The 13,624-nt window shown below is 30.7% G+C and overlaps 1 protein-coding gene across 3 annotated transcripts; it reads left to right on the forward strand.

Moving 5' to 3' along the window:
- Window positions 1-1,223: 1,223 nt before the first annotated feature.
- LOC148616031 (uncharacterized) lies at window positions 1,224-12,660 on the forward strand. Of its 3 annotated transcripts, XM_088582665.1 has the most exons (8): window positions 1,224-1,289; window positions 4,016-4,090; window positions 6,705-6,854; window positions 7,612-7,722; window positions 8,336-8,413; window positions 8,897-9,783; window positions 9,889-10,214; window positions 10,786-12,660. In XM_088582665.1, exons 1-8 carry the CDS (start codon window positions 1,247-1,249, stop codon window positions 10,826-10,828), a joined length of 1,713 nt encoding a protein of 570 aa, XP_088438791.1. In that variant the 5' UTR covers window positions 1,224-1,246; the 3' UTR covers window positions 10,829-12,660. The 3 variants fall into 3 exon arrangements, with proteins under 3 accessions (XP_088438791.1, XP_088438788.1, XP_088438789.1); XM_088582662.1 differs by having other exon boundaries at window positions 8,897-10,214; XM_088582663.1 differs by having other exon boundaries at window positions 8,336-8,386; window positions 8,897-10,214.
- The last annotated feature ends 964 nt before the right edge of the window (window positions 12,661-13,624 follow it).

Genomic DNA, 13,624 nt, shown 5'->3' on the forward strand with positions numbered 1-13,624 from the left:
AGATGTGTTTTATGCTTTATCATTATCTAAACCAATACAATAAAAAATATGCAGTAGTACTTTAATATTTTGCATACAAAAAGTGACTAATGGTTTTAGATCCCGACTTAGACTAGAGCTTAAAACCTTCTTTATACATGTACATGCACCAAGAATGAATCTTGGATACATGTATGTCATGAATGAAGGGGTTATTTTGATGAATTTACAAAGATAACTCATCACTGGACTTAATACTGTCATATTTTAGAAAATTACAAAAAAAAAAAAAAAAAAAAATTGGCAACCAGTTTGGCTTTAATTTCTGGAAATTGGCGACTAAAACTGGCAGCTGGTGATTTTTCTGGCAACAGAATTTTGAAAGCCACAGCAGCACTTGATTGTTGGCCACCTCCTCCATACCAAATTATTGATATCAATAATTAATCCTAAATATCAATAATTTATTGGTATCAATAAATGGAGAATAAATTCCACAACGGCTTGCCATATTTATGTAACTTCTGTCCTTTCTGTTACTCGAGGTAGATGTTGACAAAAAATCAAACTAGGGAAAAGCACCCGTTCGTACTAAGTCTATAAGGGACTCACTGTCAATACAACATCTACAATTTCTTTTGAACAACGCATGGAATCCTACTTTCCTAACTTAAGTAGTATACGTAGTTAATGGAAGGGGAAATCAGGGGACTTGGGATTCGAACGGTTATCAAAACAATATAATCCAAGGATACCCAAAAATAGCACCTACAAAGAATCAATGGTAAGGATGAAACTGAATACTATGGCAAGCCAAAGTGGACAAAAAATGAGCATTTTCTAATATTAAAAAAATGATTTTTTTAATATTACAAATTAGATTTCTTATATCACAAAACACTTTTTTAGAAAATGGATTTGTGGTATTCGATGACCATTTTCTAATATTAGAAATTCATTTTGTAATATTAAAAAAATGTGACTGATTTTCTAATATTACAAATTCATTTTCTAATATTAGAAAAAAAGTTTTTTTAATATTAGAAATTCATTGTTTTTGTCCACTTTGGCTTGTCATAGAATACCCCTCCTGAAAAACAGGATTATAATAATAAGAAAAAACTGTTTTAGTGTCTATGTATGGTATCCGTAGACAATTGTTTGATCATTATTATAATATTTATATCTTTGTTTTTCGGGTCAACAATTTTAAAATCTAAGAGAGACAATCCAGGTTAAAAAACCACCATTTCCGCGCGACCGACAGATGGCGTTACTAATCAATGTTGACAAGATGGCTTCCCATGCTGGTTTGTTTATAATATTTATACAAAATACAACATAAATCCCATATCGCTGCATAAAATCAATTTATTCTGAATAAGTTATATTAAAAAATGATTACTTGAAGCAACAAACTCCTTGTCAATTATTGTTCAACCCAGGAAAGCATATCTTTACACCTGAATCAGTTTATTAAGTGCCAACTTGACGTTGTTTCTTCTATTTTGTACACTTTTCCTATGCAATGTAAATATTATTCATGTACATGATATGCAACCAGATAGTGTAAGTTTCTAGTGGAGAACACTGCAACATTACACTTAATTTTTTGTAGCATTTGTCTGTGTGTATACAATCAGTTCAAGACCATTATCTGAATATAATAGCATTAAAACCTATCATTTTTCAACACTGTCTACTTCTATTCCCCATACTCAGTTAAAGTCCCAACTTGAAAACATTATACATCGTTGTTTTTCCAAAAAAGATGATACACCTAGGTACAAATATACAATTTTTGATAGAGATTCCTCATACTTTGTAAGAAATAATTCCAAATCATCTTCCAAATATACAGAGGAAGATATTTACAAAATGCTGGAATTTTTAATGAACAAACGTGATGGCTTTTCATTCAGAATTGTCAACTCTCCTTTCATCTGTGGCAACATCCCTTTAGCACCTGCATATGGAGTGTTCATATCACAACTCATACGTTTATGCAAGAGCTTGCAGAAACTATGCAGATTTTTTTTATCGCACTAGAACTCGAACAAATAGGCTTCTGGAACAGGGTTATGTTGCTACAAGATTGAAATCATCACTACAAAAGTTTTATGGTTGTCATCATGAACTTGTGAATCGTAATGGTGTACCCATCTGCACCATAAAAACTGATTTATTCAATGAGTCATAGTTTTCCTTTCCTCGTTTGTCTTCCTCGGACTTGACTTTTTATGAGCAACTCGACGGATGGTTCTAGAAAAGGTGAGGATGCATAGCCTACCGGTGCACCTGGTCCATGCTCCGAGTTTTTAGTGGAGTCTGAGTTGCTCATTTGCTTTTGCTACTTTGTATGTATGATTCTAGTTACTGTACCTTATGTTCTTTGTTGTGTATGTCTGTTTTCCTTGTCTGGTCTTTGTCCCTGGATTACATTCTTTTGTTTACTGCTATAACTTTGGTTCCCTTGATTACCCTCCTTTAAAATCAATATAAACTAAATGATCTTAGACATAGACGTAAAAAACTGTATTTTGATTCGGCATGATTATAACATACAAACATCAGCTCTCCTGAGCTCTTCACCGAAAATGAATAACTTATACACATAACATAAAAACAAATGTTCATGTACAGTACAATGTATATATAGTTAGCATTTTGCATGGCTTGTGTTTCTTAAACCTGTTTATAACTTAGCAGCAACATCTCTATGATGATACATAACATGCATTGTACATGAACAATATTTAATAATAATGTATGTTTGTTAGATTATAGTTTTACAATTCTTGTACATGTACATCTTAACTGACTCTCCTGCTCCAGTGTTGGCTAGTATTATTGCAAGAAAGCAATTTCCAAATATGCTTCACAATATATTTATCTCTTTATAAACAACAGTACAATAACAATGTTAATTGTTTTGTAGTAGTCTTTGTAAGAATAATGCTAAATCTGATATGTGATACACCCCAAAAAGGCTACACATCTTAGTTTTGTTATTAAATTGCGTTATAGGAGAGTTCGGCAATCTCATTAGTGATGTCATATTCACTAATTTTCATATCATTAAGTGTCAGATTGGTTGGCAAGTAAACAAATAAATAATGAACAATTTCATGATTAGAATACCAATTTCCAAAACTTTATAACTTTGTTATTTTATATCCAATTTTAGTTCTGTAAAATGTTTCAATTAGATAAAAGAATTCATATTTTGTATGTGAAATCATAACTTTTTTACTTGAAAAATAAATTTGAAATGATATTTATATGTAAACCTCTATTTTCAAATAAAAATTATTTAAAAAAAATTATGCTTAAATAGTCTAATTACTGAATATTTATTTAAAAATCACATCGATAAAAAGAGTTTTATCGGCAATGTAGGGAACCAAAAGATTTTTCAATTTTCTTTAAAAAATGAAAAAGTTATGACCATTTAAAGTTAATGCTCAATGCCATTCAATGGATTTTTTGCCAATCAAAACCAAATCACAGGTAAGTGATGACATCATGCAGAACTCTCCTATACATGTAAGTATTTATGATGAAATGAATAATTATTCATTACAGTCTGTCTGCTTATAGGAGATAGTCCACATTGAAAATCCAATAGTTTCTATTGTATTTTTAGTGTCATTTGCATAGCTACATGTGTCTCTATTAAATTTAAAATCATACAGTACATTTTATACATTTTTTAGCTCGTATAAACGAGGGTTTTATAAAAAAAAAACACGTTTATTTCTGTTTACTATAACATTTTAAACAAAATATCAAAAATTATAATATATATACATGTAGTATGGGCTTTCCAACCATGAATCACAATTTGCATGTAAAGTAGATGGAGTGCTACATGTACTATAAATAAACTTAACTTCAAATATCATATAGACAAAAAGTACAGAAACTTTTTTTGCGAACTTTGAATTTGTTTTTGTTATTATTTTACTTGTTTACATTTGAAAATAAAGACTCAGTGGAATTTGCAATCATAATTTAATTAACTTTTGTTGTGCAGGTTTTGTACAAGACAGCTCAGACAGAACTTTAGAGAAGACAAGAGCAACAAAGAATGTAATTGAGGTTTTCACAGGTAATGCACCATTAATGTAATTGCATGTAAGAAGTGTGTATCCCCTTCAAATTCTCAACCTTACAAGTCAACATGCTCATTGTTATACACATATGCATATAGGTTACAGTCGAACTTCACTCGGATGGCTTAAACACCCTGGATTTCTCGAACACAATTCAAAGTACCAAAATTTTCTCCTAAATAATCAATATAAATAACCATGGATTTCTCGAACACTCGAACTGACTAGTCGGTACGTTCGGTAGTAAATCTTAGAGAAACTAACTCGAATTCATCAGCCATTTTGTGAGCTTGGATAATAATAGGTGTGAAAAACTGAAACCCTATCATTAGTCCGTGTCATTTTAGTTAATTACAGGTAATACTTAAGTCATCACTAATTAGGTAGTTTTGATCTTTACATAGTACTGATTAAAGTTTGAGAATGTTCTGACGTCGGTATGATGAAAGTATGAAAGAGAATCAGATAAAAACAAATTATTGACCAAGGAACTCGAAATCTGAATGTTTTTAAAAGCGAACACAACATTTTTAATGTCCACAAATTAACATCATCTTCCGAAAGCGAATGAAAAGGATACACAAACTAACACAACTTACTAACTTTCTAACGATAGTCAAACTTGAACAAAATCCGGAAATATTCGAACTTCAATTTCTCCAACTCCTGATAACTCGAACACATTTCAATGGTCCCTTGGAGTTCGAGCTACCGAGGTTTGACTGTACATGTTGTAGTTCATTGTACATTTTTTTATTACTGTAAATTATTAATTTATTATGATGGTATAATGCTATGACACTGTCATCTTTGTCTGTGTTAGTATCCTTGCTGTCCTTTGACACTTGGATTTTGTTTGATAATATGAATATTACTAAATGGGTCTTGATATCATACAATTTTACTACAAGGTTCCAAACCACAAAAGGAGGTTGGTATTGATTTTCAGGTATGTATGGCGCCATCTGTTAGAATCCTAAAAGAGGTCTGTAATAATCATTTCATGACATTTAACTTACTACCCAATTAAAAGCTGATAGATCTGTATGGAAACGTACCACAAGGTGCCATACAACAAAAGAATTTGTGACTTAGTCACTAGAGCTGTTCAAGAATTATAAAAAAAATGGCCCGGAACAAGCATTTTCCAGAGATGTTATTGTATATAAATTCTTATCACGAGGTTCAATACCACCGAAGAAGGCTGGGTTTGATTTTGAGGGTTCTGACTTGCATAGATTTCAGAATTAAGGGCCAAAAAGTGTCCACTGTGATTCTGGCTAACTCAGTCATACAATTTATTGCTATCAAAATTCAGAGCCATATCAAGTTTGAATGGTGTGTGTATATTCTCTCTGCTGTTAAGAGTTTGACCTGTATGGTCATATGAAGCTGTGTCCTATGTAGCATTTTATTGTACCTGTATGTGGTAATAATAAGTTATACCACTGAAAACAGTTTGGGATATACTGTAAAAGTATTAATTTTTGTGGTTGCTAATTTTTCGTGGACTCTGTCAAGTGAACATAATTGCTGGTATAAATTTTTGCGGTATCAAATAATTAGGAGAAGCGTTATATTGTTTCAGAAATCAGTTTGGTGGATACTATTTTTCATGCATTTCTATTTGCAATGAAAATAGTGAAAATAAGTACCCAGCGAAAGTTAATACTTTCACAGTATTGGAGTCAACTTGTCTGTTTACCTGTCCATATTGTAAGCACAACTCCTAAACTGCTTTAAGGATTTTACTGAAAATTTATAGGAAGATTGGGCATCAAAATTATGTAGTTGTGCATATGGAATATAATTACTGTTGTTGGACTCTTAAAAGTTGGTTAATCCAACTCAGGGGGTTTTATATGTTTAAGCCTCTCAAGTGCAACTCCTCCTTAACCACTCAAGGGATTTCTATGAAAATTTAAAGGAAGTTTGAACATCATATGCATTTGTGCATGATGTAATATAATTTTGTTGAAAGACTCCAAAGGGAGGTAATCAAACTTGAGTTTTTATTTAACTCGATTTGAAGCAGGAGTATTCTCTTCTTGGCTACTCTTAGTATCTCTAGTTTTTACCTAATTTTCTAACATGATATTTGGAAAGACAATTGGGAAGTTATATTTTTATTCTTCATAGAAAGGAAAAAATGTAAGTTGAGAATACTATCCACTTTTAGTTACTATCAATTTACAATAAAGATGAACAATTTATTACAAGTTGATTAACTTATTTATTAAACTTGTCTATTTCAAAAGGTTGAAAAGACCATTATACACCATAGAAACATTCCATGATGAATTGAAAAACAATTATTTATTGGAGTTAGACTGGTTTACAGTTCAGTGTAAATACTATTTGATATTCTTGTATTCCACCTTAACTACTTCTGCTTACTTCAACTTCATTTACTAGCTAATGAAGGCAATAAATTTTACGAATAACTATCACATTGTTTCCTGCTATAATTAACACTTTATATTCCCTGAACCAATTGCCACAGCAGCTATTTGTTAGATCAGTTTTAATTGTACACATGAACTATGAACCTGTACACAGAAATATGATTTGCGGGTGAAAAAGTCTGACACTTTGTTCATTATATTATAGGAAACCCACCAAAAGACTATGAGCATATCTATGATGTAAAAACTCTAATAGAAAAGTTTCCACACCCAAATGGTACTTGTAATTCAGCATCAATCCATATACATAGTACAACACCTGTTGGATATGGGGATGTCTGGCAGAAAATGACAGGTAAATATGAGTGTTACAAATGTACTACATGTCATAACTTCGTCAAGTGGCAAATACATGAGTATGTGTATAGTTGGTAAGTCATTCCAGTCAAAATATACCTTCATGTTTCTTTTGGGTTTATTATGAAGACTTTCCTGACATGCAAAATGAATTTTAAATAATGGAATACATGTACAATACCATTAATATCTGTCAGACAAAAATAATATTAACTTGTACAAAAAGAAGCATTGAATCAAAAACTAACTTTATACAAAAATGTATTCTCAGTACAGTATTTTTTATGTCATGAAAAGACCTTTTGGAAATTCACCAACCTGTTAAGATTGGATTAATACTTCTCTCTTTTGACTTACCTATACCTGTTGCCACAAGTCGAAGAAAAAGTCAAACATGATTTTGGCCAAGTTATGAGGATGTATTATTTGTTCACAATGTCATGTATTGTTTTTTTTTTTCATGGAAGAAAGGTTTCTTTTGTTTTTCATGTATTTTGATTTTTGATTATTATGTGCTTTAATACAGCATTATATTGATTGATAATTGGCTGTAAATCCTAGCTCAAAAAGTTTTTTGAACTGAAAACATCTTAATCTTGGAGTAAATTTAAACATGTTTTAAGAGAATGTATTTTTTATGGGAGCCATACACACACTGTATATAAAATATAAATACAATGTAATTGATAGAAAACCTATGACATGCATTTATTTATTTAACCTTCTTTTATTTTGCTGAACCTATTGTATTTTAGACTGGCATCAGTTGTCCGAAGGAGAACAGTGTTCAGTTAAAGCTTTTCTAACGGAGAGGTTTTCAATCGAGGATTTAGAACTTGCATATGACGAGTATTACCCCAAGTTTGGTAAGTTTATGTAGACAATCTGTCTTATTGATAATCCTGACTAAAGATTACTGTAAACCAATGTATTTTCAAGGAATTTTTTTATGATTTAGCATGTATTCTAATTTCATTAATATTTATTTCTTATCTAACACTCCCTCAAGAAGTATTCTAACATAAAGAGATTCATTTGCGACAATAATTTTATGTTCTTTTCTTGTTCAAGAAGTTCTCCAAAATAAATTGCTCAAGAAAATGGGTTGGTTTACAGTGCCTTTATTCCTTACTTTCTTAACTTTTGACTTCGGGGTTAAAAATGTTGTATATGTTTTATGGGGTCTAATATTTTTTAGCCCTTATTTTTCTTATTACATACTTACTGTTTTGAACTAGACAATATGGTTTGGTTATAAACATTATATAAATTTATTACTAAACACTATAGTTGATTTGCGAAGTTGATCTAATTCAAATGTTCATTCTGTCACTATTGTGTATTGATAAAAAATATATGTACATGTACTATGTCAATTAGGTAAGATATATTTTTAGACACAATACTGTTATGCTTAATTGTATTTTTATCTTTATTAACCAACTATGTGTATTATCCAAATTTCAATTTATTATTCAGGGAGACATCCATCTGTTCATGATTTCCGTGTATTTATCCTGAATTGGGAAGGTAGGCGACAAAAGAAACGTTCTTTAGGTACTTCAAACTCACTTCACAAGTATTAGTTTTATGCTCTTTCAAGTAACTACCATCTGATGAATATCTAGAGGGAGAAATTAACAAAAACCTCCTTGTTTGGGCTCACTTCTCCCATTTGTTTTTGACACAGAGACGTTTTGTAATAGATAACATAGACAAAAATGTCAACACAAGTATTTTTATTTTTCTAACAGAATTTACTAAAAATTCTCCTTTAGATTTGACCTTAATGAACTTAAGATGGTATAACATGGCAAATAAAACTGGTTTTAGTTGCTGATAATGCTATGACAAATAAATAAAACAAATAGTCAAGGAAATGTTAAGAGATACTAAATCAAATCTGTATAGATATAATAATATAAAAATTTAAATATAGGAATGATGGTTAGCAGATGAATGTACTACATGTACATATAGTCTGTGTACAATGTCTGATGTATGAAATGATTGTATAACAATTGTGTCATCATGTTTCAGCCCAGATGAAGGCAGACTTAGAAGTGAAGGACACCAACATAGAGCAGCTTGCTAACAGAGAGAACAACCTTAAGATAGCTTTAGACTTTGCTGTAAACAACAGTGTAAACCAACAACAACAAATAGATACTCTAGTCGGGGATGTTGGTACACTTCAGGAGGAGGTTGATCAAGTCAAAGCAATTAATAACCAATTGTGTCAAAGCAATAGACAGTTTGTACAGCATGTTAGGCAGCTAAGTGATGACAATAGCAATAAGGATAGGGTTTTAGCTCAGAAAGGCAGAGTTATTTCTTATTTGAGGAGAGATGTGGAACAGCAAAAGACCATATGTGTTGAATTGAAAACAAAAAATAAGCAATTATGCATTGAAATCACACAGAAAGATGACACCATCAGTACATTACAGACAGAAAACACACAACTCCACACAGAAAACACACAGAAAGATGACACCATCAGTACATTACAGACAGAAAACACACAGAAAGATGACACCATCAGTACATTACAGACAGAAAACACACAGAAAGATGACACCATCAGTACATTACAGACAGAAAACACACAGAAAGATGACACCATCAGTACATTACAGACAGAAAACACACAGAAAGATGACACCATCAGTACATTACAGACAGAAAACACACAGAAAGATGACACCATCAGTACATTACAGACAGAAAACACACAGAAAGATGACACCATCAGTACATTACAGACAGAAAACACACAGAAAGATGACACCATCAGTACATTACAGACAGAAAACACACAGAAAGATGACACCATCAGTACATTACAGACAGAAAACACACAACTCCACACAGAAAACACACAGAAAGATGACACCATCAGTACATTACAGACAGAAAACACACAACTCCACACAGAAAACACACAGAAAGATGACACCATCAGTACATTACAGACAGAAAACACACAGAAAGATGACACCATCAGTACATTACAGACAGAAAACACACACAAAAATAAGAAGGTCAGTAATTTAAAGAAAGACAATGTACTGTTACGTCAAAAGTTAAAAGAAACCACAGAACTTTGTGAACGTAAAGATATGCAGATGAAAATTCAGAAAATGAAAGAGGATGAACTTTTATATCAAATGAGTGAAACCAGTGAGAGAATTGCCCGGTTAGAAAAAGTGAACGAGGACAAATGTGAAGAAAATATGCAACAAGCTCAACATATCAGGGCTCAAGATAAAACAATATCAGATCTCAGGACAAGGTTACAGGAACAGGAAAATATCAATAAAGATCTCTACTCACAGATTGCTGAACTGAGGCAGCTGTAAGTATCAGAATAAATGATTTCATTAGTTTGTGTAAGATGTTAGTTTTAGAATGTCATTCAAACATTACTATACCAAGTATACACATTTTTGTATCTATAAAAATAAGGAGGATACATGTCATCATATGTTGTACTTGCTTTGTTTGAAAAAAAAAAACTACAAAAAAAGAGAATTTATCATGATTGTATCCAAAATAGACAAGGAGGATTGGTCCATCCCAAGATACGTGTATTAAATTATTTTAATGAATTTATGCATGAACACTTTTTTTAGGTAACATTTCAATTCTACATGAACATTGCATTGAATTTTGATGGTTTTGTCTGTATTACATATGTATGCATTGTTTTATTCAGTAGCTGGTATGTTTAAGCCATTTTGTGCTGATAACTGGAAATTACATTGTCCTTTGTTTTTGCTAGTGTTTCTACAGTTTGCCAATTTCAGTATTACATCTATTTCATTGTTTATACTCCGTAAACTGGTTACTTCTAATCTATGTTAGTATTTTTGATAAATGTGAAACATGTTCTGTATTTTTACGCTCAATTTGTTTTATAATTTTAGAGTTTTGCAGCAGATAGAGCATGTAGAGGCAGCAGAAACATAGAATCTTAACCTGACCCATGACTTCATCCATATAAATGGCATTGTACAGAACTTAATCATCCTGTTGAACCAACCTATTATAGATAAAACCAAATGAAATGACTTATTTTATGATTGTTTATATCTATGATGATCAATTTTTATACATGTACTACATTAAGTCTATTTTTCACCATTTTCCTCTTATGATAGTGCTAAAACTTTTTCTGATAACCAACTTTTGCATTTTGTTGTTTCATTGTACATATACACATTTTTAAAATTTCACACTCATTTGTTTTACTACAATGTATTAATTTGTTAAGATATTTATGTTAATGATATTCTTAATGGCCAGCAAGTCAGTGTATTTACATTAGCATAATGATTAGATTCTATCACCTACATATACAAGTACAATTTCTATGTGTTGACATACATGTAAAAGCAAGTTTGATAAATAGGGTGATTCTTGATTTTCTTTTTCAGTGAGGTATTGCTTTTTTTGTAAAAGCATTGATAATAATTTTTATAAAATAGTACATGCACTAATCTTTGTTATCTTAGTCCTACATGTACATGTTTAAATTATTTTACTTTCACTGTGACTGTAAAATTCTACTGCTGTTGTGGTGCTAGGTTAAAGTATTGCACTTATTAATGATTAACTCACTAAAATCATAATTGTTTTTATGATTTTGGATGTAGAGGTAATTTTTAAACCATTACACTCTCTACTTGAGTTTAGAGTCATTTTATAACTGTACTTGAATAAAGACTGTTTTGTTTAGATAAATATATTATCTAACAGGAGTGAAATAGAATATGTTACAGAAGTATATAAGTATTTTTTAAGTCTGCTTTTATTTGTGTCTCTTGACTTTTAAAATATTTTTTCTTCACTATTTGAAGCGATTTCTTATTTTAAATTTATGTGTTTTATGTAAACATTTTGTACATAAAAAAGTATATTTATTTACAGCTTGAATATAGTTGTATTAATAGAAAAAGTCTTTTATTTGTGGCAAATTTACATTACATTTTATACATTATACATATTGTAAATAGACCATATTTAAAGAGAAATCATAATGTAATCGTTCTACATAAATGTAAACTTTGTAAATATGTAAATATGTATATATATTTTAAAATGCAGCAATACATTTACATTCTTAAATACAAAACATAAAATTCCATGTTAAAACCATTTGTTTTAATTACATTACGATGAACAGATCTTAGTGGTGATTCCAGGGGGTTCCAGTATTGACTCTGCTCCATTTGATTGGAAAATTTTAATCATGGAAAATTAGATGTTAAATGAGGTCGGACCCCCCTTTAAGATTTCTGGATCTCTCCTAAATCAAATAGATATATTTTAAGAGTTGATTCCTGGAGTATTCCATATTTTAAGAGTTGATTACTGGAGTATTCCATATTTTAAGAGTTGATTACTGGAGTATTCCATTTTCTTTGATAGTTGGGCAGTGAATGAATTGTTTTTATGTTGTTTTATGAAATAAAACTATTTAGAAAAGTAATTTCTTTAGGAAAAAAATTATATATATAAGTTTTCTAATTTATGGTTGGAAAAATTTACAGAATTTTTCATACATTTTATTACTTTAAAGTGGAAAAAAGTCAGTGTAAAGAATTTCAACTCTACCATTCAGAAACATGTAAAAAGATGTAAGAATAAACAAGCATGAAAACAATATTATATATAAATTAAATGAAGGTTAGAATTCAGGTTGATACACATAAATTGTTTACTGAATATATTTTCATACAAGTGCTACATTTGTTCAAATACTATAATAATAAAGAAATAAAATAACTATTTTATCTTCATGTATTTCTGATTCAATAAGTGTGCCTAGCTCTCACATCAAATTGTCTCCCTTTTTCAATCAATTTAATTTGGTCTTTTAGTTTCTGTCTCGTTAAATTCTGTTTTCTGATTTCTATACTTCTGCACATGTATTGAACATGTTTTGATGTTTCCCATTCATACCACTTTCCTTTATTTCCAGGCTATGAAGTTTCAAGCTTATTTAACAGTTTATCTTTTTCTGATGTGCATGTGATTTTTGCATAGACTTTCTTTGAAGAGTGAGGATACTTTTTATTAGTTTCAAAGACATGGGTATGTTTAGCCTTTGTTGATATCACCACTACAATAGTTTGATGGTGGTCATAAGAATGTGATATGACCTGTATTGAATTTTTATCTCGAAATCGTCTGGTAGATTTCACGTTTTATGGGATTGACAATTTCACCCACAAAACTTGACGCTTACTGGATTTTACTTACTTGAGATGTGACATACTAGTGTCACTGGCAGAGCAGTACATACTTACCCTTCCAGGTCACGGGAGGGGGGGTTATTTTTATGCTTTGGTATTTCTGCCAATGTCACTGGTGTTGTCATTCATAGTCATTAAATTAATTAAGTATAAGTAAGTGAATGGATCGATAGGATGGATACATTATTATACAATAGACAGGCTTTCAAGTGGGCCCTTATTTTCCTAATTTTCCTTATTTTTCAGAAGCAGCCCTAATTATCCTAATAAAAGCAGAAGAATCCTTAAAAAAGCCCTATTTTTGTTGAGAAATTTCTTATTTTGAAATTTTTAGATAGTAATTTCCCTTTAAATTGTTTGTATTAATGAAATCTAGCTTAGTATACATTCAGATAATGAATATTATGATCAAATAAACACCTCAGAAGACATTTTGGTGGTTATTAGCAGTTAGCTGAATACAATTATTGATGGCCACTGACATGATCTTCTTGGTTGGTAAATAGCT

This window comes from Perna viridis, chromosome 5 (genome assembly GCF_037379345.1).
Source record: "Perna viridis isolate PV_CMFRI_1.1 ecotype Kerala chromosome 5, ASM3737934v1, whole genome shotgun sequence".
Classification (NCBI taxonomy): Eukaryota; Metazoa; Mollusca; class Bivalvia; order Mytilida; family Mytilidae; genus Perna; species Perna viridis.